Source organism: Perca flavescens, chromosome 22 (genome assembly GCF_004354835.1).
Source record: "Perca flavescens isolate YP-PL-M2 chromosome 22, PFLA_1.0, whole genome shotgun sequence".
Lineage (NCBI taxonomy): Eukaryota > Metazoa > Chordata > Actinopteri > Perciformes > Percidae > Perca > Perca flavescens.
In genome coordinates, this window is record NC_041352.1 from 17563508 (window position 1) to 17588756 (window position 25249).

General features: G+C 39.5%; 1 protein-coding gene across 3 annotated transcripts in view; it reads right to left on the bottom strand.

Annotated features, from left to right (window-relative positions):
* Positions 1–653: 653 nt before the first annotated feature.
* The window catches only part of esyt2b (extended synaptotagmin-like protein 2b), a 35221-nt gene continuing 10625 nt past the window's right edge, over positions 654–25249 (bottom strand). The window contains exons 6-23 of one of the 3 annotated variants that reach the window (XM_028569667.1): positions 23418–23507; positions 20457–20512; positions 14705–14825; positions 12994–13170; positions 12712–12794; positions 12098–12146; positions 11808–11897; positions 11611–11706; positions 9942–9998; positions 7578–7652; positions 5568–5654; positions 5280–5429; positions 3149–3501; positions 2772–2870; positions 2358–2489; positions 1921–2026; positions 1762–1811; positions 654–1651 (exon numbers count right to left, since the gene is read on the bottom strand). In XM_028569667.1, the coding sequence (XP_028425468.1) occupies positions 1579–1651; positions 1762–1811; positions 1921–2026; positions 2358–2489; positions 2772–2870; positions 3149–3501; positions 5280–5429; positions 5568–5654; positions 7578–7652; positions 9942–9998; positions 11611–11706; positions 11808–11897; positions 12098–12146; positions 12712–12794; positions 12994–13170; positions 14705–14825; positions 20457–20512; positions 23418–23507 (1944 nt within the window). In that variant the 3' untranslated portion in view covers positions 654–1578. Of the gene's footprint in view, positions 1652–1761; positions 1812–1920; positions 2027–2357; positions 2490–2771; positions 2871–3148; positions 3502–5279; positions 5430–5567; positions 5655–7577; positions 7653–9941; positions 9999–10580; positions 10683–11610; positions 11707–11807; positions 11898–12097; positions 12147–12711; positions 12795–12993; positions 13171–14704; positions 14826–20456; positions 20513–23417; positions 23508–25249 lie in introns of all 3 variants that reach the window. The other 2 variants (XM_028569666.1, XM_028569668.1) reach the window with 2 other exon arrangements.

Sequence of the window (25249 nt, forward strand, 5' to 3'; positions counted from 1 at the left end):
TCCCTGCATATATCATACAGCTTGTGAAGTCTTTTAGTAGTTGCACTGTTCTCTTAATACACCAATGAGTTGCACCTATTAGAAATTCTTTGGTTGCACCATGGAGTTGCGCACGCCATTTTATTTATTCTATAGGAAATCTCTCTTATCGATTACACCCAAACCCTCAGGGGAAATTATGATGCAATGTAGGTTGAATTGAACTTTTTGCTCAGGGGCACAGTGGTGGAAAGTAATTATTTTCTCGAGTACTGTAATAAAGTACAATTATATACAGTGTATAAAGTAATTAAAATGAGCTCCACCTTTACAAACCGCAACATTAAAGTACTACCTATATTTTCTATCAATCATTATGAACCAATAACATAATATACATTATTCTGAAAGGTGCTGTTTTGCATAAGTACTTTTATTTTTGGTACTTCAGTATATTTTGATGCTGATAATTTTGTACTTTTACTTAGGTAACATTTTGAATGAATGACGTTTACTTGTAAATTGTATTTCTACACTGTGATAGTGATAATTTTACTTAAGTAAAATATCTGAGTACTTCTTCCATCCTCATAACATATCATATTCAAAGTGGAAATAATTAATATTCTTTGTAGCTGAAGAGGACCTTTAAAAAAAAAGCATGAAAAACAATGTTCACAAGAGAAACCATTTATTCTTCAAAACCCATGAGGCATCATATCATTCAAAATAATAACATTAGGAAGGCAAAAATTACATAGCAGGGTTTTTTTTTTTAAGGCACAGGATAGATAACAAGAACAGTATTAAAAACCTCCAACAGTTATGACTGTGTGGTAAAACATGTACATGCCTTACGACATAGCTGTGTCACCTTAACAACAAGTTCTGGCAGCCCTGCTCATAAAATGTAATAGCTGTTATCTCTGCTCATAATATTCAGTTTGTTCAACAAATCCATCAATCAAACCTGATTCAAGTATCCTTCATATTATACAGCACTTGTTCATAGCCCTAAAATGCTCACTGGTATTCAGTAACATCCAATATTTCACAGTCATCTTAAAATATACAGAGCAATCATTTTTTTCGCTGCATATGTTTATTCCATGTTTGTAATCAAGCATAAAGAACAATAACAGGTAAACAATCAAATAACACGGCATGACAAAAAAATATCAAAGTCAAGACTGCTACTTAAGCCTACTTTTGTGATTCTATCTGTTCCTTTGGTAAGAGTTCTCTCAGACGACAAACCAGAATTTGTCACATTTGAACAAATGCGACAGAAAGCAATAACATTTCTGACACATTTCAATATTATTTCTTTTAAGGAAATATAATGCCATGAAAACCCCTGCAAATTATTATATATTAGTTATTTGATATTTACATAAAACACTGAAAATAGAGACAAGGCAGTTGGTGTGTTTCATTACAATATGTGACAATATCTCACATTAATTAAATGATAGTTGTTTAAAAAATGTCTTGCATGCTAAAATAAGTGTTGTAAACTATATGAAAAATTTACATGAATACAACAAAATGGTGTGCCCTTATATTAACAAATCACTATATTACAGCGGAGAGGTGGTTTCATTGTGTGAGGAGGGAGTCTTGAATACTTCTTATGCCTTGACACGACACACCATCTTCACTCAGATCATACCTGCAAGAGAAAATAATAAAGATATATATATTAAAGCACTAAAATAGGCCGTTTATTACCTAAAGAAATCCCTCAATGCTGCACAGGGCAAAATTAAAATACAAGCTTACCATTGTGTCCATCCTTTTGATATATCCACCCCACTTAAATCTACCAGAACCTGTGATTTTGAACAAGAAGCAAAACAGACATTAGGTTTTTGGAATATATGGCGTACTAGGGAGTGGCTCTACCGCTGGAGAATACACATAATAACAGCCAGAAATTACCTTTCCCAAAAGCCCTCTGTGTTTGGACAGGATGCTCCCTCCGTTCTTCACTGCTACATCCAGAGTTCTCCTGTGGAGCTCCACCATAGATACACTAAACTCAAACCTGCAAACACAAATACACACAGATGGTCTGAAACCAATGTACCATGGAGTAATTTTTTCAAATGAAAATGCTTCATTTGTTACAACATTAGACATTTTCTTTAATTGTTCATTTGGATCAGACTCTTAATGTTTGATTTATTGTAGAACCATATTATAATCACAGTAATATAATAATGTTATAATAAAAACATTAAGCCTATTATTAAAAATGAAACCTTCAATAACAGGGCACCGACAGCTGCAACACACATCTGATATTATATCATAAATATCATAGATTACAAACATGCTGATTTTAAGCACGAGATATTAATAGTATTTATACCCACGTTTGATCATAAACAGGGTTAAGGTTCCTCTTGATTGTGCTGGTCTTTCTCCTCCCCGTTCGGCTCTTGTCAGGCAGCAAACAGAGGCGTATGTAGGGATCCGAGCTGTCTTTGGTGAAGGCTATCAAGTTACTGAGGACACACAGGACAAAACTGTTTCACTCACATGTCGCCAGTCACATGTTGTTTAGGTTAATGGTGCCTGTTTATTCTTAAATGTTAGTACCTTCACAGGAAGCAAAAAGACCTGCTTACTGAAGAATCACTAATTATAATAAATGGAAACGTGGGCCAAAAAAGAAATTAGTAGGAAAGAGTCCTTGAATATGAGACCACCTTTTAACTAAATGTCTCCCATTTATCTATCACAAAACTAATTCAAATGCAGGGTATGATGGCAGTTGTGGACCTCACCGGCAAGCGTGCACCACCACAATGAGTTTGTTCCTTTGGGAGCTGTGTCGGACAGTCAGTTGGATCTCGCCCAGGGGGTACTGGCTGGGGCCCGAACCACTATAAACACACCAGAGTAAGTCTTCCAGTTAAATTATTCAGCAGGGACAGATGGATAGCTTGACAGGTCAGATAAAATATTCACATATTCCAAAAACAAGTCAGGATGCCATTCTATCAGAGCAACAGAAATGAAATTACATAAATACATAAAAAAACCAACAAGATCCCTAAAATAAGGAGAAAAACATATTCATAAATGGGGGGCAATCTCTCAATGACAGGAACATTAAGTGGGAAACCGTTCTAAAAAATAACGTATCGTATATGCCATTTACTTCTGCAGCTGACGAAGCCTTTGCTGAAGCTCCAAGGTGGCAAAGGGCAGGGAGATATCCGAGGCCAGGCTGGGTGTGGACTCCTTGTGAGGCAGGTGTTTCTGGGAACTAGACATGCAGGTGCTCAGGTTAGAGAAACTGCGGAGAGGGCTGGCTGAATATGGCTCGCCGTCCCTGTGTTGGAGGGTGAGGGTGGAAGCGTCTATGGGTGGTGGAGGCGTGGGTGGAGGCAGCGGGGAATCTGAGGCTGATCGTCTCTGGGTGGGGGCTGGGGTTGGCTGCGGCACACTGGACTTCCTGATCTGGACGGAGGAGGGCTGGTCGGAGGATACCTGCTTCTCCAGGGACAGGATCTACAGAAAGACAGGAGGACATTACTGGGAATAATGAATAGGAGCTACAGCTAAGTACTGGAATAATATCTGTATACAATTTGTAATTTACTTGTGTTGCGATGTTATTTCCTGTCGAGGTACTCAAGTAAAATACCATAAAATAAAAACATAAATAAAGGGGATTTGGTTAGGTTAGTGGTTTTAAATGCAACCTTAAACTGACTAAAGCAATTCTCTGACTTGTTTAAAAACTGTATGGTTAAAGTGACTAATCCTTTATTGTAAAGTGGTCTTAAAACTGTGGATACTGATGAAAAGATTCAGGTATTTTTGAGTGTGTTTGTACAGCCGATTATGTCTTCATGGAGCAATCTATCTTTCAATCTTCTGGTTCCAAAACGGTCAATAAGCCTGTAAAGCAATTTCCCACTTGGGATATCCGTTCTGAATCTTGATGTGATGGTTGTGATCCAATACAGGAAAGCTATTTCAGTGCAGGTCAATATTTTTATAGGGCTGCATTCATTTTCTTATTTGATCAATCGTAATGATTCAATTCAAGAGAATGCACTTTGCGTCAGTGTAATGAAGGGCATTGCAATTTAGTTGCTACAGTATCCTGTGTTTTTTTAAACAGTGAGGGAAATGATTCTAGTCTTAAACAGAAAGCCAATATTAGCATGATAGTTTTATTAGTATCATATAATGGCAAGGAATCCTTATGAAATGAGAGAACGTTTGAGTTCAGGAATTTGTGACGAGGGGGAGCACTTGTCCAATGACATTGGGGGGTTGGTTGTGACTGGGGTGGTTTCCACAGACCACACTGTTGATCGTTTTCATAGAAATTATCTCTTCACTAGAAAGTAGTTCCAATGAAATGTGTAAATTGTGTTCTATAGATTTGGATTGTCAAAGCAATTTTTCTAACTGCAATTTCTTTTTTAATGCTGTACTAATTCTATTCACCTTCATTGAATCGGAGAAATGTCAGTGACAGATATCTCACATTTATGTAAATGGCTGGGACGTGTATTCTCGTCTCGGTTTCCTGGCATTATACCATACACGTAGCCATCATGTGTATATTTAAGAACCTTTTTAGAAGATTCTCGTTTAAACAAAAAATAAAAAGCTGGAAGTATTACAAAGATTTTTGAGTGGTAAAGCTGCCACCGTTATCATTGAAAACTGCATATGAGCTTTGTGAAGAAACCTAGATAGATAGATAGATAGATAGATGGATAGGCCAAAGGTCAAATTAGAATTGAGCTGAGACCAAAAGCTGTTAACGGTGCAGTACGTAAGACTTATAAAACTAACTTTCTGTCATATTTGCTGAAACTGACCCTATATTCCAGTAGAACTACATGAAGCAGGTAATAAAAAAAAATCCAGCTCTTCTGGCACCACCTAGTGCGATTTGCAAAAATCCACAGCTCCCTGTTCAGATGCACCAATCAGGGCTAGGGGGGGTGTCTAACTGTGTGTCAATCACTGCTCATGCACACACATTAATTCTCCCTTGTGGGGGGAGGGGCTTAGGAGTCTGATTTGGGCGTTAGCGGAAAGGGGGGAGGGACTGAGAAGTTGTTGATGACACCTTTAAGGCTGTTTAATACATAATTTTGTTGACACTTCAACACATTAATTCTGTCCTGTGCCACTCAATCGCAGCCATTCTGTTTTAATCAGCAGATCATGAACCTCTCTTGTGGTATCCTCAGCCTGAGGAACTGAACTCTCACATCACTAATGCATACAGTATGGTGAGAAGTGATGCAGTCCAGCTTTACCCTCAGGGCCATCTTCATTTTAATGGTGGAGCTGGGCCCGGAGTTCTTAAGAGGAAAGCACTGAGTCAGCGTCATGTCCTTCTCCTCCAACAGGCCGCTTAAGGGCACCGTCAAATTACCCAGGGTGCATTTGTGCTTGTCATCTTTTACCTGTGCATTGAGAAAGATCTGCTTTAACACAAGACAACTACTTACACCATGTGGTGCATGATCTTATAACAAAAAATATATAATAATATAACATGTTATATCTGTGACAATCTGAAATGAGTGGTTAGGCAGCTTTACCTCCAGCTCAAGCTCCTGCCTCCTGGGATTGTGAACAAAGAAGGAGAAACATTCTTCCCACAGTGGCTCCTTGTTCTTGTACCGGATCTTTGTGGAAAACAGGTAGTGGTTTGTTAGTTGGTAATACAAATACACCTGAGAGCAGCTAATTAAGAACACAATTCATCAGAAGACATCTCTCAATAGTACCTTCAGTCCATAGAACGTGTTTTATTTTAAACTTGAATGTAGAATGAAAATAGCACTAATGACATACTAATACTGTCAGCATTGTACTATCAACTGAATACCATTTATTTTATTGCATGTTTTGGTTATTTGTTTTGTATATTTTGAGGTTATACTTATTTTCCCTTAATTGTTTGCATCTTTTATTTTTGCACACCTTGCAACACAAGTATCTGAATTTATTTGAATACATGTGTAATTTCACTACTACAGTTCTACTTAATAGACTAATGTTGTTCAAAAAACCTCTAATTAGCTGTTTTGATTTTCAATCTACTATCAATTAGCCAGTTTCCCCACAAGATTTGTTCTCATGAATAAATAATTAGGACAGTTATAGGCTTTTCATAGTGTTGGTGCTGTAAGCAAATTGGATTTTAAATGGAACAATGACTATGAGGTTAAAGTGTTTTTTTCATAGCCCTGTTCTTACATTACAGTCCTCTAATTTTAGGACAATAAAGCTGGGCAACAATCATAAACATAGTATACTGTAGGCAAGGTGACCAAAGAGTTTGTATAGCCAAGCTGAATGATTCTGACTGGCCAAGTCAGTCATCCTGATTAAACCTCTCCTAAACACAGTGTGGGCGTGTACGGACTGTGCTTGTTTGACATCACTCACTCTAATGTATACAGTTGTCAAGTGAGAGGAGCTATCTTGGGCGAATCTGGTCTGTACGTAAAATAACATTTATTTTTCTCCAAAGGTAACGTTACAGTTGGAGAACCACTTGGATGTGTATGAAATTCTCCAGGTTGAATCATTAGTGCAAATGATTAACAACTTCATTAGAAAATATCTGGTTCTTTAATAAAAAAGTTAACTACGACTCCCAAGGTGCATTTCAGCAACACATCTAATCACAGAACTTTGGGATTCTGGGTCAATTTTTTGATTAACTCAATAATTATGGCACCCTGTTTTGTTTCCATCTGCAACAACATGTCCAAGACTCATGGGTATTGTAGCATTTGGAGCTGTCCGTCATCTTGAACTGACGGACAAGACATGATTTCTCAGAACCATTGAAATAGTTCAAACTAATGGACCCATCATAAACCTATAGGATTGTAACATTATAAATATGTTTTTGTTTTCAGGAACTTACAATATGATGACTTTATCAAAGTTCATGTTAACTTTCCAGATTATTCTCTGTTACCCAAAAGAAAAGAGCAAAATGTATACATGATTTATTTGATGTGGCTGTAAACACCCATAAAATAATTAAAGTGCCTATCTTATAACTCTGGTACAAAAGGAGAAACAAACCTCCCTAAATCCATTACAGTACATACTTGCAGTAAAGCGTCTGCATCAAAAGTGGTCTTGGTCCACTTATGTTGTTCTTTCTCTTGAATAATTTCCCTTTTGAACTCTATAGAACTCGCCCACAAGAAATAGCTGGTAAACACAATATTGTCGGTGTAGAAGCTCTTTAGCTTTACAGTTAATGGTACGTTGGAGGTTATACAGTAATACCTTTCTTTTATTTTATTGTACAATAACTTTCAGTTCATCTATCTTTTAATACCACAGTGAGAGGGAAACATTTTGTAACAGAAAGCGAGAGACTGTTAAAGAATGAGATGTGTTGGCTGTTGGACTTCAATATGTCTTTGTGTGTAAGAATGTTAGAAATATTCTGCTAAATATAACTGCTGCGTTCAATCTTTGGTTGTCCAGATGCTATTGCCAACTTAACATTTCTTTTCATAATGAAAGGAAGGGACAAAATCTGACATATAATAGTAATAATGGATACCTATATGACTCACCTTGCTCTCAAGTGTTTTGTGTCCAACAGTAAACTGGACATACGAACTGGGTTCGCTGCTACTCTTCTTTGCACACTATTCGGGAATCAGAGAGAGGGGTGTTAGCTGATTCTCCTCACTGTGACACACAATGCATAAACGTCAGTATCTCACGACATCATAACACCCAAACTCAAACATAAGCTCCTTGAGACTCTGTATGGAGTACAAAATTGTGAAAGAACCAGTAGTTCAAAGTGGAAGGAACATGACCACAAAGTTTGACAAGCAGGGCTGCAGGCAGAGAAGCTACCAAGGAGACTGCCAGGCTTTGTCTCCTCTGCTTTCTAATTTTAGCATGCTGGGTTTTGACAGCTAAAGTATTATTCAGTACCCCTTACAGAATAATAATGCCCTAACTATCTACCAGCCGGGGGGAATTCTTAACTTACTCATTAACTCATCCTTTCTCTTGAGAATGGTGATTAGATTTGACAAATCTTTCTCACCAGCATTAGAATTAAGCTCCACGTCGTACATTCAGGCTTATTAACACAATCAGACACTTCAATATGTCACAACTTGAAGTGAGAAGGCACTTAGCACAAATAACTTAAATATGCCTTGGGTTTTGCCAAAACATTTGATCATGTTTCTCTATATTGCAATGCTACACCTGCTACTTCTGTCTAATGTGTATAAACAACACCTATTGCACACATGTCCGTCTTAGTGGAGTTTATCCTTATCCAAAACGAGGGTGTTGTATATTGTTCATATTTAAAGGTGCTCTAAGCGATGTTGGGTGACGGCACTTCTTGTTGACGTTCAAAGTATTTTCAAACAAAACGAGGCTAGCTCGCCCCTCCCTCCTCCTCATCCCGTCCCCTCTCCCTCCCTTCCGTGCTTCCGAGCACTAACCCCCACCCCCACATCCTTCTTGTCGGTTATTGGCTGGAACGCTGGAAGATTGTTTATGTTTGGTGGTGCAGGTTGGCAAAGTTTATTTTTGTTGGCGTTTGTGGAGCCTGGGCTGTCTACAGAGACCGCGTTTTTTTACAGTGTGTTCAGGGGACAGGCAGCTAGCAGATAGTGAGGAGTTGTTTGCTGTATGTGACAAAAAATGTTGTAGCCCAAAAAACGTGTGACATCGCTTAGAGCACCTTTAAAAGCCCTCTAAGACAAATCTATGAACTCATATTTTACGATTATTTCCATATATTTCCATTGTGGTGACTTGGTTGTTAACAATTAAATCACATTTTTGTATATCTTGTCTTCATCAGGTTGGTGAAGGCAAGCTAAATGAAAACGTTTGAGGTATACAGCACGATATGTCAAGAAGAGTTGGGCAATCTGATTAATTTTGATTGCCTTATACCAAAGCTCACACTGGTGTGCACCTCATTGTGTGTGCACTCTCAAAATTGGAGACATGTCTAAATCCAAAAAATGTTCACTTAAATCTCTATTCTGATGCCAAGTGATGCTTAAAGACCTGTACGAAGGATTTGGCTGGGACAATTAGCATTTAAAACACAACCACCTCCTATTATAGACACAATGAGGAAAATAAAGAAAGCTGCACAACAAAGAGATGCCATCTGTCACCTCTCTAACAGGTAGCAGCAGCACTGCAGTCAGGATATCAAAGAGTGAACTATTGGAAGCAAACCTGACAGATTTATGCTCCAGTTGCCCTATAATGCTGCATGAAACAGACACAAAATGCTGCAGTGAGTTTCACCATACACTGATGTTGCACTGAGGGAGTGCCACTGCATGCGTGGCAATCGAAATACTGCAGTAACGGCAAGATATGATAATGCCGTAGTTGATTTCTGAGAAGTATGAGGTTTCTACGAAATGCAGAAATGCTGGCCTGACAAGCATGACTTCCTGCTCCATGGCAAAGTTCCAACATGAGGTAGATATAATCAGCTACCACAGGCTGGGTTGCTCTGCTGGTTTGCTGTTGAAAACATGTGACCCAATTCACTTTCAATACAAGAAAAATGCCCACATGTTGGATAGACAGGAGACTGACACCTTCTCAATCAACAATAAAGATTGAAGACATAATGAGAATACAACAGGTTGAAATATTCAAGTGCAATTTTAGACTTGTGCAGGCAAGATCACATGAGTTAGTAAAGGTGGAAAATCATGTATCACTACAAAAAGGAGAAAAGAGTGTACATCACAACAAAGGCACAAAACCTATGATGCAATCATCCATCTTCATACACATTTGTTTGAAAAGGAAAATTCACTCTGCTTGTTTGATAATCATCACAATCCAATGAGGTTGGATGGTGCACTTGAGGAAACACAGATGAGACACAGGGTGGGATCTGTGCATGCAAACCATTTTTCCCACATTACCTTCAGAGCCTTAAAGACTTGCTTCAACCCGTCATAGGTGAAATCTGACAGGTTGCTCTTTAAGCCATGAGGAGATTTGGGGGAGAAAATCACACCCACAGTTAGTACATCGGGAGTGGTTGTGTATGGTTTAGAGGCATGAGGAAAAAAAACCAAAACATGTTGAAATATGTGTTGAATTAGAATGATATGGGGGATAAATAAAAGGCAGCAGGAGGGCTGATATTGTTGAAACTGCAGGGAGCTAACAATGAAAACTCAGGTCAGAATAATGATATGAGGGTGTTTACTTCAGGGAAGATTTGGAGGAGCTACTTTGAGCATGAGCAACACATACATTGGCTGACTAATGCACACAGATCATTATGAGCTCTTTGTGCTGCAGATATTTTTTTAGCCTTGAACTAAGCATCGGATTTAGCAGAATATGCATCTAACTAACGCAAAGGCATAGCTGAGTCCTTAATGTTAATGGTTATTGGGCACTCAGGGTACTTTTCATCAGACATAACAATAAAACCATGCAGCTAATACATGCTTTGAGATGCAAGTTTTCAGACTCCTGCTACTGTTCAACCCACGTCATCGCACACTGCTAATGCTTACACTATCAGGATGCAAAAGTACTGGGGGACTCACAAATATTGTTCTATATTCTGAAGTATTGCTCTCACAAAAGACTAGACCAGATGCTCTCCTCTCACTTAAGTTGCCACAGCCTAAGCTGCCTGTGAAGACACTCTTGGGTGAAGAGGAAAGAGTAAAGAGAAAAAGGTGGAGTTATGAGGAGTGAGATGGCTCATAAGGTTACAGGTAGGTTTTACCACATTTGGTGCAATGATAGCTTTCAAATCCTATTAGATACACTGTAAAGTCCTGAAAAGTAGAGGTTTTGGAGGTTTAAGGTTCTCATCTGACAGCAGCTACAAAAATACTGACATAAGACAGAATTCCTGAGGTTTAGTGACTTGATCATAAAACTTGATAAACTGTCTGGAGGCTACATCCATAATAAGAGTTTGTAATAGCTAAGATATTGAGGAAAATATTAAAAATACCTTGAGTAAAAAATTTAAAAAAGCAAACTGATGAAGTAAATCAAGTGTCCCAATATGGTTGTTAAGCAACAGTCCTTAGTTAAACAAGTATGCAACACTGATATTTCTTACTGAACTGGTTCAGTGTTCACCCCAAGTGAAGGGGTTCAAGTACCTTGGGGTTTTGTTCAGTGTAAACCAAATGTTACAGTAAAGAACATGGAAAGCAAACTGATGAAGTTTTCGTTCCTAAATGGTCATGAAGGCTGTCACAAAAAGAACGAATCCATGGTAACAGGAATGTGGAGCATCCGGCTGTGCTCACTAAAGGAGCCAACATCTGTCCCCTGGCGCCCCTAGGTTTCAGGCAAACAAGTATGCCCAACACTGATATTATATCTCCAACCTGGCCTGGGAACGCTGAACCCCAGTGGTTCAGTGTTGCTAAAGGGAAGTTTGGGGTCCCCTGCTGGAGCTGTGTGTGTGTGTGTGTGGATGTGGATGGATTGTGTGTGTGTGTATTTTGGGTGGAGAGCAAGAAGGCTGCCTAATGCTAGATTTTACCACAAGCTATAGCATCAGAACAATAGCACTGCTACATTCAAAACAAAGTGAACATTGCAGTATCTTACAGGCAAATTCTTTGCTGAGTCCAGATGGACCACAAGCAGTGCTGACGATAGTCCATCATTGGCCAGGCTCCTTTCTGCACGCACACTTCGCAGCACCTGATTGGACAGGAAAGACAGAAAAGTCAGTCACCAGAGAAAACGATGACAAACAATATTTTAGCTTTGTTAAAACAAGAAAGTTTGTTTTTTTGTTGTACCTGGTCCAACTTCTCAGGAGTGGAGAGCAGAGACAGCCACTCCAGTTTTAAGTGGAGTTTCCCAGTAGGAGCTTCTTCCAGGTCAAACCACTGTGTAAAAAACATCAAAGTTAAATCATTGAGTTAAGTCACTAAAGGGACCAAAACTATTGATTTTTGTAACGACGGGCTAAAGCATTATCTTCAAAACCTGACAAATATCGAATTATTCCTTTAAGACGTATAATCTATAAACTCTAAACAAATTCTAATTAAATGAGTAATATAATGTTGCCATAAAAATGCTTTACCTCATCAACCTTCTGTTCGTTGTGCAACTCTGTCATATCAATCATCAGGCTGTGAATAATGACAAATAATTACTCAGATTGGGACGGCAAACAGTAAACAGAAATCACAGCAATTAATCTGAACACTGAACAGAGGGGGTCCAGCTATCGATTGGCTGCTTTGTGTTGTCAGCGCTGGGTGTAGTGTTACAGTCTTGGGGTAAAATCGATTGACTTTACCCTTGGGCTCGGAACTGTGGAATGACATATCTTCTTTACTTTAACTGATGTCTACTAGCACAGATACTTTCAACGCACCTTCCGCTCAGGTTACAACATGGTGTTTAAGACACAATATGTAAGCCATCAACCTGCTATGGACTGCAGATGAAAATTAGCCTGCATGGCTAAATCTGGCACATTTACATGTTGGACCCGGTGCTCATGTTAATTAATGTGCGTTGTCCCTTTTAAATAGAAAGAAATCTAAAATGTAATGCTATACCAGATCCTTAGCATTCCTATATATAGCTGGCCGATAAGAATAAAGCTTGCTGTTACATATCCGCCACATTGAGAACTTGTTTCTTATGTGAGATAAGATCAGAGCAGGGCAGGAAATGAGAGAAACTCACCTTCCCAGGAAATCATCTTTGTCAGGATCCTCATCAAACAGCTCAATCTCAAGGTGTTGACCTGAGTGTTCGTACACCAAAGCCTGATGAAGACAACAACAAATTGATGCATGTTCAAGCAGATATGTCCAGTCAATAGACTGATAACCTCCATTAATGTAATGCAGGTTGGGAGAATACACTAGTTTTCATTGTAAACAAATGATCGGATTACTCAAACTACACTATTATAATCATGTGCAGAGTGTGCTCCCTACTCAAGAGACATCCCAAACCTGTCACCTCATAAACTTCGTTCCATTTGGGATTGAGGCTCTCCTTCACAGTCTTGCTCTGAAACAGCTGGTTGCCAATCTGCAGGACACCGTACGGGTCGGATTTGCCCTTGATCAGCCCTCCCAGAAAGGTATCCTTCCCTTCCAGATCCTGAGCCTCCAAGAAGTGAATCCTCAGGACTCCCTGTGGAGACATGCAGAGCACAGCGTTAAGGGGAGCAACTCTGAAATAGCATCTTCTGACACTTCGAGGCCACAATGGAGTCTGACTTGATAGGATGTGATATTACCTGCTGGGTATCATGAGGCAATGTGAGAGAAAACTGGGGATTATTACTAGGGTTAGGTAGAAACACAATATTTCTAATGGGGTTATTTATTATTTACATTTCATTTCATGATATACATTAGAGACCAGAAATGAAAAAGACAACTGTATAGTACCAGGTGTTGTATGTACATCATGATGAAATGATGACAATGATGTCAAGATCTGTCTGCGTGTAAATTTGAAATGTAGTACTTTTAACTTACTTTATCTTCATTTAATGTATCTTTAATTATTTCTGTAGTAATATCAAACAGAGAAAAGTTTTTGATTAACTTTTGTTTTTATCAAATTTTTACCGATCAATTGATCAACTGATGTGGTTCCATATTTGTTATGTGGGCAGCTGTTCTCCCCGTTTCTGTGTGCCTCTCTCCCCTTTTTTTGTCCCCACTGTGTCCGTGGTGTGTGTATGTGTGTTTGTCCCCACTGTGTGTTGGGTGTCTGTATGGGTGTCTGACTACTCTCCTGGAAGTAGGTCAAGGGGCGTGGCTGGGGCTCTACCTCTCTGCGCAGCTGCTGGCAATCCCACTGACACTTACCTGCACAGCTGCTTCCACTTCCACTCAGCAAACCTGCAGTATATATTCCTGGGCTTGGCTCTCCTCAGTGCCAGATCATTGCACCTACCAGTGTGGTAACTATGCTTCCAAGTTAAAATCAGTCAGCTAGTTTTTGTCTTTTAGTTGTTATTTTGTGTTTTTTGCTAATGTCCTTTTGTTTGTTCCTGCTCAGACCTACACCGTGAGACCTGCTGCCGTGGTGTGCCTTGCTGCCAGCTCAATCCACTCCTTCACTCCAACCATCTCGTTTGGATTACTGCATGACAGTTGTGGACGTTCCTCTGCCTGCCTGCCTCAGCCTCTATCCAGCCCAGAGCCGACCTACCCTGCGTTTGCTTTCCTTGGACACCCAAAGAACTGAATGTTCATTAAAAATATTTTTTGTTAATCATACTCCTAGTCCGTGTTTGTTTCTCTGTTTGCTGGGTCAGAACCATAGCCTAACAATATTAAAGTCAGATTGGTAGAATTATTAGCAAAAAGAGTGAAAGGCATACAATAATTATAGCATAAAATATGTTAAACATCACAAAATATCTTATTAAAAAAAGGATGCTGCAAGTTATTATCGTGTTACCAATGAGACAGGTATTAGCAACAAAGCCTTGACATGCTTTGGCTCTTTTTCATTCAGTTTTATTGCTGTGAGTTACATACAAAACCTTGATAACTGCTTCATTTTATTACAGAAAGAATAATAAAACACACCACACACAGGCCCCTTTTAGATTGGACTATCAAAGACATTCAGATACTAACTATGAATTCCCTCATAAAGAGGCATATTGAACCACCTGTTTAATTGCATTTTCAAACTGCATTAGTACCTTTGGCATGGGAAAGCGTAGTCTGGCCAGTTCGACATCCCCAACCAGGGGGATGGTGATACGATTGGGTAAAACCAGATAGCTGTTGATAATGTCTTGAATCAGATTGTCAGAGAAGCCACTGTAAGGACAGTAGATAGGGTTGAGAGAAGGGAGGAAGGGAAGATAAACAGAATGAAGCAATTCATTATTTAAAACCATGACAGTAAGGGTGCCCTTGGGTTATAAATGTCCCCCTTTATCTCAGCTTAGTACAGTATATTTCTGATTTACATGTGAGAAGATAGGAAAATTGGAGTCAGTTCAAGCATGTTGGTGCTGCTAGCCAAAACCCTGTGAATGTCTATCTGTTCCTCTAATGATTCAACACTTAGTGACAACAACAACAATGACAACGAGGCCAGCGAATGGCATTACCACCAAGCTTCCCTTTATTTATTTAGCTGCCGTGGCACAGCTGGAAAATTGCAATCACGGCTGGGAAAAATGGAATTTGAGTGAGAATTCATCATCCGGTGTTATTGCTAAGTCTGTCACTCGAAGAAAAACAGTTGTGATTGAAATAATTTCCCCCTGGGATTATTAAAGTATTTCTGATTCTGATTTCTGATTACGGCAGAGCTTTCCATATATAACGATGTGAATATCCAAATCAAAGGTGTTCGTAAACTGGAAGTGATCGTGAAATTGTCTCTGGAGTGATACCAGGACTCTGAAAACACACCGGCGAAATCTACAAAATGGGCGGCGGGAAACGCTTAACTGCCGACATGGGAGATACAACAACATGGTCAGACATCTAGCCTAATAAATCAAACATTTACTAATACACAGGACCTGATACACCTATCCCATGTGCTTTCTAGTTGTCCAAAAGTGTAGCAACTTACAGTCACTAGATGACAGCCTGTATGTAATTGGTGTGGTATAAATTTAGAAAATTCCTATCCTATGTGTCTTGTTGAATTAGGCCCAGGACCATTTTCCACTAAAGTGTGGTCTGGCTACACCACTTATCTATTCTGGGAAATGATCTAGCGTGTTTGTGTTTCTTTAAACTAATAACAATGATCCTGGTCGGCCCTAATCAGTAAAAAGTATAAGTGAAAAGTATTTTCAGGATTTTTTTTTGTAACGATTAATAATCAGCATGAAAAATCTGTTACACAGTTGGCTAAGGTCCTTCAAACTCCAAACCTTTTCTATCAACTCATAATGACAACTAGTTTCTAAGTGTCAAACCACCCAGATGTCAGCAATGTATAATTTAGCCAGCAGCTATTTGACATCTTAGAGCATGAGTAGTTCTGATTTTGCTCAAGTTTCATTTAATTGAATTTGTTCAAGATTGGGAATCCAATACAATGTGATTTACAATTTATGTTTTGAAATTCCTGCAGTAAATTACACCATTATATTTTATTTCTTTCATAAAGGCAACTAATGTAATGGGTAAGCCCTAAACTTAGACAGGTGAGAGTAATTTCTATAGACAAGTGACAATTCCTGAGGCTCCTTCAGGACTGTGAACCAGTTGAAAATCCGTCAGAAACTTCATTTCCTGCTCTAAAACAGCACTGAACAACACAGACACCATGAAACAACACAACGAAATTAACTCAATTTAGCCGGCTGTGTTTGTCTCTGGAGTCAGGAGAAACATTTATTTGATCAATCAGCTTATCTTCCAATGAAACAGCAGGCTACAGCTCTTCTCTGTGAGCCCATTAGAAACATTATGATTCTCTGCTGGGGGACTGATCAGAGACGGAGCGTTTCTCCAGCTGAGAGCTGAGAGGGTGTAAAGGGATTCCTGCTGCATCACCGCTTATTGCTGCATTTTTGTTGCTCCCCTGGCGTAAACACTGAAACACCCCACGCACCTGCTTGTGTGTGGCACACAAAGTAACAAAAGTGGGACAGTTTTATTAATTCATTTTAGGACAAGAGTGCTGACTGCAGACATGCACTCTCAAACTTTGTAATATACAATATGGTACTGCATGTTTTACTCTCCTGTGAGCCATGTCAAAGACACATTTATTTTATCCTTTAACAGATAGTAATGTTTTTAGCCTTGGTAGCGGTATGACTCTAGAGATGGCAATGTAGGTCCACTTTGATTCAGACTGAAATATCTCAACAACTATTGGATGGCTTGGCATAAACATTTCTACAGTCCAGGGTTCCTTGAGGATGAATTTGAATGACTTTGTGATCCCCCTGACTTTTCTTCTGACAACACCATGAGTTTACTAGCCTGGTTGACACCAGACCCTTCTCAGTTGTAACTGAGAGTGGGTCTGGGCAAGCTTCATTCACAGCTCATTTCCAAAGGGGCGTCACCAACGGACGCTGCTCAAATGCCTCTGGGCGCAATTGAAGGATAGTCTTTCAACCAATCAGACTTAGCAGCGACAGCGGCATCAATGGCTTGCTGCGCTTCGGTGGCCTTCGTGTTGAATGTAAAGAAAAAGCTGCTTGCCGTCGCTGCGCTATCGTCATCGTAAAGCCCGCTTCAACGGTTGTGATTGGTGCCTCGATTTGGAAAAATTGGAAATGGGCTATGAGTTTACATTTGTGGTTTAGAGTAAAAAATCTTAAAGGTGCCATGGCATGAAAATTTCACTTTATGAGGTTTTTTAACATTAATATGAGTTCCCCCAGCCTGCCTATGGTCCCCCAGTGGCTAGAAATGGCAATAGGTGTAAACCGAGCCCTGGGTATCCTGCTCTGCATTTGAGAAAATAAAAGCTCAGATGGGCCAATCCGGAATCTTCCCTTTATGTCATAAGGGGAAAGGTTACCTCCCCTTCCTCTGCTTTGCCTGCCCAGAGAATTTGGCCCACCCATGAGAGAGAGAGAGACATCATGGCTTGCAAACGAGCGAAGCATGGCAGTTGGTCAAGGCCACACCCCCACCCTCCACCTTGCCCCGCTTCTCTCCTCCTCATTAGCATTTAAAGCTACAGACCCAGAAATGGCACGTCCTGAGGAAAGCTCATTGTGGGACTGGCTCTGGCTGAACTGCGGGAAAGAGACTTCAGATACAGTGGGGGACCACTAAGGTCTATATAAAAGCATCCAAAAAAGCAGCATGTCATAGGACCTTTAACAACTATTGGATAGATTGCCATGACATTTGGTACAAACATTCATGATGAATCATAAAAACTTTGGTTGCCTGGTGTCTGTCTGCTTCTATCCCCACACCCGGGTATCTCTTTCATCCCCGTCCACACCTCCTTCACATTGTTTTGCTGCCATTTGGCCTCCAGCTTCCTCCTATATGAGTCCTAATAGTCCCTCAGTTTCTCCCACAGTTCGTGCTGCACTTTCCTTAGTTTCTCTCTGTCCACTGACCTGAAAGCTTTCTTCTCATTTAGAAGAACCTTAAGGTCACTGGTGATTCACAGCTTGTTATTGGGAAAGCAGCGTACAGTCTGGGAGGGCATGGTGATGTTTTCTCAGGATTTAATGTACTCTGTGATGCAGTCTGTCATGTTATTGATGTCCTCCCCATGTGGCTCACAGAGCATGTCTCAGTCTGTAGACTCTACGCAGTCCTGCAGTGCCTCCTCAGTCTCCTAAGTCCACTTCCTCACAGTCCTTGCGCATCAGCAGATAGTAAGATGTAAACAGTGATCACAATGGTGGTGGTAAACTCCCTCGGTAGACAGTACGGACATAACCCCAACTTCACATGCACATGAGTGGGATTGCACCACTTCTCTCTCACATACAGTGCAACCCCCCCTTCCTTCTTCTTACCACTTTCCATAATAATAATAATAATAATACACACGGGATACACTGGTAAGAGCAAATTACATTTAACCATGTATTCAGCAAATGTATATAGCTCACTTTACTGTATTGTGTGAATAGTTTACTTCATTTAATATTGAATGTGGCGTTTTCTTTTGCAAACGTTCCTTCCTGAGACCATTTTGCAGATCCACCATCTTTGCAACTGGAGCTTAGCGCCGCTCAAGACGAGGATTGCAAAGGCATTTTTTTTCTCCTATCCAGGAATGTATGTGTGGAGGGGCCAGACTTTACTTTGCAGCGCTGTGGAGACAGGACTGGCAATACAAAATTAATGACCAAATAACTGCACAACTAATGACATTCCCATCAACCTCAGCTGCACTTTGAGTTTAGTGCTAATTTAACACACTAACATGCTAACCTAAGATGGTGAACATGCTAAACATTCAACTGCACCTGCTGAACGTCAGCATGTTAGAATTGTTATTGTCAGCCTGTTGGCATGCCAGCATTAGCATTTCTCTCCAAGTGCCGCTGTGCCTGAAATCAGCCTAACAGAGCCGGTAGCGTGGCTATAGACTCCTAGTCTTGTTTTGATTCTGAGTCTGAAGCCAGCTCAACAGCGATGACACATCACAACATGAACACAAGTAAGACATTTGTTGCATAATGATAATGACACAGTTTAAGAGAGACCCACTAGGAGAGCCTTCATGTAGGCAGCTGATGCTGTCTGTCTGTCTGTCTGTCTGTCTGTCTGTCTGTTGCTGCATTCAAGAAACTCTGTCGCTGAAGCTATTTTTCACCATCTGGGTCTCTCCTACAGCAGCTAACCCCTCTTTTTCTGCACGCGCCCCCCTTTCCTCCACAACCAAAACACCCAACACACACAGGCACATGTGCCCCTACACACACACAAACACACATACATTGCATTGCACAAGTTACATGGATCAATTTCACCCCCGCGGAGGACTTGACAGAAGAGAGACCGGCCACTGAGCTCTGCCTGTGTCAACATGTCTGTCCACATCAGCAGGGTATATGACAAGCAGCTGTAATCCAAGAAAATCACATGCATTCATGCATGTGTCACTTTATTTAGGGTATAAATAATGTATGAACCACTCAAGACAGCAGCGAGTTATTGTGTTGGGCTATTAGCATCTCTTAATCAACTCTCAATTACTCTGCGCTTACACAACTACCCAAGGAGAATAGACACTCAGTACAGTAATAAAAGCAAAACAAACTAAGCAGGAATGAGGAAGCACATGTTCTGATCTGACCAGTTTTATCCCAGTTAGATTGTTTAACTATTATCTTAACCTGGTCATTCACAGTAATGTGCGCAGTGAACGTACTGCATGTCACACAAATTAAAAGAAATACATCATACTTGAGCTAAGTTTTTGCTTGCAAAAAAACAAATTTAGGTATATCAGCTGAGTCTGATCAAGCTCTTAATCATAACAGGAACAAGAACAAGGACAACCCTGGCATTCAGAAAACTCCAAAACAAAAATGTTAAGCAGAAAATACTTTCAGCACATTTGGTGGAATTTCCTTCTCAGATACTGGACAAGAAAGTACAAAGTGAAAATACACCCATAAGGTCCAGTGAAAGTACGGCCTACAGTATGCATTTTCAGATTAAGTATCAGGTGTATAATAAATTATGTTTTTTTGAAACTTGATAATCTTCTTAAAAGGCTAAATTAGCAGATTTTCGAAAGGTAAAATGGGTTCAAAACAAATAAAAAACGGTTGCACAGTTATACTGTACTGTATTAGAGTATATGATTGACTCAGTGGCGTGAAAGAATGTAGGGATGTGTCCAGTTTCCTGAAACCAAACACTAAAAAACTCCTACTTGTTTGAAAACTCTTCTCAAATGTCAACGTTAATTTCATTATCTTTCACAGACACCAACAAAGACATGTCTTGACGTGCAAGAAAAGTAAGTTTGAGCGGACTCACCTGAGCCCAGGAATGTCAAGTATATTGGTGAGGCCAGTCCAGTTTATGTCCAGAAGCTAAAAGAAGAAAAAATAGTGAAGAACATATAGGTTTAGCAGAAAGTGTATAAAGTGTCAATTACTTTAAATTGATCATAACACTTAAAGTGCTCATATTATGCTCATTTTCAGGTTCATCATTGTATTTATAGGTTTATGTGGTTTAATTTTCAGAAAACACCATATATTTGTTTTCACCCTGTGTGTTGAGCTCTCTGTTTCAGCTACAGAGTGAGGCATCTCACTTCTGTACCATCTTTGTTGTGAGTCGCACACACTCAGTAAGTACTGCTAGCTTGTCAGTTGCAGTTGCAAAAAGCATAATATGAGCGCTTCAATGTTATTGTTTCCTGCCCCTTGTGCTACATTTACCACTTGGCATTTTATTCTCTGGCCAACAAATACTGTTCATTAATAACATGTGCGACAAAGAGTCCTACACAAATTGCAGCAAAAATAATATAAATCAAAAGTTCTACGGATAAGTTGCTATTGTTTTAGTCCATTTTTTTTTTAAAACAAAGCACTACTTTACCTACTATATTGTTGCCATATTCATTACGTAAGAAACATCTGACTTATTCTGGTGCTTCTCACTGAACACCAGTTTCGCAAAGAAATGTAAATTAAAAAAAACTTTCTCTGGCCTTGTATATTTAAGTGTATTGTTTTTACTTTTTAAATTTTTTTCATCTAAGTTCACTCAAGCGTATAAACAGATGCTGTGTGCGCAATTAGAAACAGTTTATGAGTCACAACAAGTGGTCAGAAAGCACAGATCCCTGTACGGAAATTTATACAAAAACATCTGCTTACTAAAATATTTATAAAAGCAGCAGCAAGCCTCAGAGGTCTCATTAGTAGATCAGAGACATGTATATTTACATGGTCCAAGTACCAGTAGTATTCTAGAGTAAGAAACTGATTCAATATTCAAGATTCAAGATTAACTTTATTGTCCCACATCATGGGAAATTTGTCTAGGGCACTTAACCCATGCTGCAGTCATAGTAAAAACAAATAAACACAAATATACAAAAATACAAATACAAAACCAAACCAATTTCCTTTCACTTTCTGGGTAAAACGGGCAGCAGATATGTCAAATTTGGTATGGTAAGAAAGACAGTAGAAGAAAAAAGGAGAAGAAGAGTGTGAATGTCATCAGCTGAGACTTGAAGTGCAGGCAGAACCTCCCCCTCACTAAGCTTTGATCCGTTTCTGCCTTCGTACTGAAGCAGCTTTCTTAATGAGTCTTTCCCACCCTACTTTTCTGCCCAAGTTGCTTACACTGCAGCAGATACACTGACGCCGCATGGGAGAGGGAAGCACTGCAGGGCTTTAAATTATGTGTTTGAGAAGAAGTGTTGTAGGGAAAGGGGTGTGGAGGGACAAACGCATGCCTGTCAAAATACTACATTTGGGTAAAAAGGATGTACTGAAAAAACAGCACTGTCTTCCAACTATAAACCTAGTGGTTTCTGCATTTAAGTCAGAAATAATTAGTCACTAAATCAATTGCATGTTTGCTTTCTTGCCGAGAGTTAGATGAAAATGGAAAGTATGCAGTCTGAAAAAAAAAAGTCCCTATTTAAAGAAGTAAGACTGTTCAGCTGAGCCCGAGCAATGGACTCTCTTTAGAGGTCTCACAGCAGAATGTGTTGCATCTTTTTATGTACAGTGCACTGAGTCGAGTTAGTGCGATCACACAGCCCCGCCGTGGCCAAGGCCACTTATGGTCTGGAAATGTTTCTATTTCATTTGACACTCAGGATAAATCCTTGTATGGCACGCCGAGAGAAAGAAGGTGAGCTATTTAAATTCCAGGGTACACAATGTTGAGATACTTTTGCCCACAGGAAATTACTTTTGCAATTTATTTGCTTGCTCCTCCATACAAATACAAAGGTATACAAATGTAATGTTCCTAATCTAAAACCAGGAAGAAGATTGAGATGCATGCAAGTGTGTATATATGTGTGTGTGTGTGTGTGTGTGTGTGTGTGTGTGTGTGTGTGTGTGTGTGTGTGTGTGTCTGCAGCACGATTCACTGACTAGGGCTGCTGCCTTTTCCTTTCAGCCTCCTACAATAATATCTCCACCTTGAGCTTTAGCTGAGTGCCTGGGGTAGAGAAATCTGCCAAAGTAGGGCTGGCTGGATCTGTTGCTATTTAAAGCTCCACTATAGTTCCACTGGGTCCTCCCATTTGGTATAAATCGGCCAAACATTTTTAAGCTGTGCAGCAGTGGCTCTGCATAGGGGTTGGAAAGGGAGATTGATGGAATGTGCATTTGGAAATACTGAGATATGCAAACAACTGGCAATGGGAAATGCAAATCATGGAAAGTGATGTGGAGTGTTGAGGCTGCGAGACAATGCTGATAGTAATGCCAGAGAAGGAAAACAAACTGGAAGTCAGGGTTGTAAAATGAAGGGAAAACATTGTACTGTGATTCAGCTGTGATTTAACTTATATAACAAACATTTGAAGACCGATTAACATGCATTATATTGCCTGAAAGTGGCAAACCAATAAGAAAGCAGAAAACCAAGGAGGGATTTATTTTATGAGGTCCCATGTTCTAACAAATAGTTAGAAAACCAAAGCGGGGTATACAAGATATTCAGGACATTTTGTGATATTCACAGAAATAGGGTCAACCTTCAAATATTGAATAAAGAGAACACAAAGAAAGCATCTAGTGCAAGTAAAAAGAAAGTTTAACACTGTATGGGTTGTTCCGCTGCACCATCTCAGGTGCTGGAAAAGACTAAGAAGGGACCTGTTTTTGTTTTTCAACATCACAAATCCTAGTTTAATAGCCTCTACTCTATTCATATTGCATTTATTCAGACTGCTCTGTACAACAGGTTTAATTGAATTGACTTGTGTCATACTGTATCCCCAGCGTCTGGACTTACTGGCTTCTTGAGAAAGAACACAGAGAGAGCTCCAACAAGAGGCATATCACTCAGCAACGGCTCCATCACCACTCTCAACATGCCGTGGATCTATGGAAACACAAGAGGAACATATTAATAACTGTACACAAACGTACACAAAGGGAGAGCTACAGTAAAGGGAACTTTCACCCCGCTGGCCCTTGACATTCTTCAGCGGTGGAGCCGTTAGCTGTAGCATATGACAGATTGGAAACTCGATCACAGCCTGACTTCACACCTGTCCAGTGTCATCCTCCACCTTCTCCATAACATATTATGACAATTACAAGGATTATGATATTGGTAGTGCTTTACACATGTCATGTGGACACCACATAGCCGTTCTAATCCACACTGGAGAAGAGAGGATGTTTAAATTCTAGCACCAGTCTATTTGTTTTGAGGCAATACTTTCAGCATGGATAGCAATAAAATCTTATTGAAAGAGCAATTACACCAGTGAACCCAATACTAATAACACTTTTGAAACCAAAACTAATAAAGCTCTATGAGTGTTTGTATGCAGTTCTTTGAAGTAAATGCCATCGCATTCATTTTAAGACTTCACTTCATTAAGTAATTTTGTGAGATTAAATCAGCTTCTTAGAAATGACATGGAGAGTCAGCTGGCAAACCCAAATTACATGTGTATCCTTGAATTTCTAAGCGGTAAAAGGTCAAACCTAATTTTAAATGCAGGAATTCGTACAAAAATAATTTCTGAAGTTTCAGAGTATTGACTTATCTGTCAAAAAAAATGACTACAATTGGAAATCAATCAGAGAATGTGATTTATTTGAAGGTTTAACAGGCTTTTAATGTACAGTAGCTGTGAGGATTGGACATCCATCATAGTAGTGGGAACACACGACAGGCTGATATTACTGTAAATAAATATTAAAAGGCCAAGACCCCTCTTGTCACAAAGCCGCAGTAATGTAAGCGTTATTGAGTCAAACGCACCTGCTCTGTGTAATTTAAACCAGCTCAAGGAGTGATGGGGACTGATGTATCAGTGGCTGATAATGAGCTGAGGAGATATGTAGGTCTCCCTGAGCTACATAATGAGGGCAGCGAGTAACAAATGTCTCCTGGGGACAGACCTAACAGCACTCAGTCTCCAAGAGGCACACACTGATTGTTTCTCTGCCTGCTATGTTACACTGCAGCAACAGAAAAGGGTCAAGGACATACACGAACAACAAAACACACAAACACACTTATGTAGTCAGGCACTACAGAGAGCAGGGAGGGAGATATGAGTTGTAAGGTTATATACACATTACTATTACACATTATAATACATTATGTAAATGTGTTATTTGTTAAAAAAAAAGTATGTTTATTACATACATTTATAAGTGGGACTCTAGTAAGATAATTATAATCTTTTACAGTAATTCAAAGTTAACTTCTACAGTAAAACCTTTTATTTGATTATCTTTAATAGTTCTACAGAGTAGTCCCCAACTTCAGAACCACCTAAGTGGTCTTAGAATTCATAAAATAGGATAGGATGGAATAAATAAATAAAACAATGTTGCAGAACTATTTTTTCTTTGGAAATACTAGATAGTTTTTACCTCTAGAGGCCTCTAACAATGGCAGAGGAGAAAATGACTCTTTGGTTCAACTGTTGGCATCATTTCGACATGATGCTTGTAACAAACGTGCAAGTAGGCAGTGCTTTTTTTAAAAGGGGTATCAAGTTAAAAAATGTTAGGAACCGATGTCGTAAAGCATTTCATAATGGTTGTTTACAAATGCACACCATGCTTATTTTATTGTAGTTGTTGTTTGCTTCATCATTA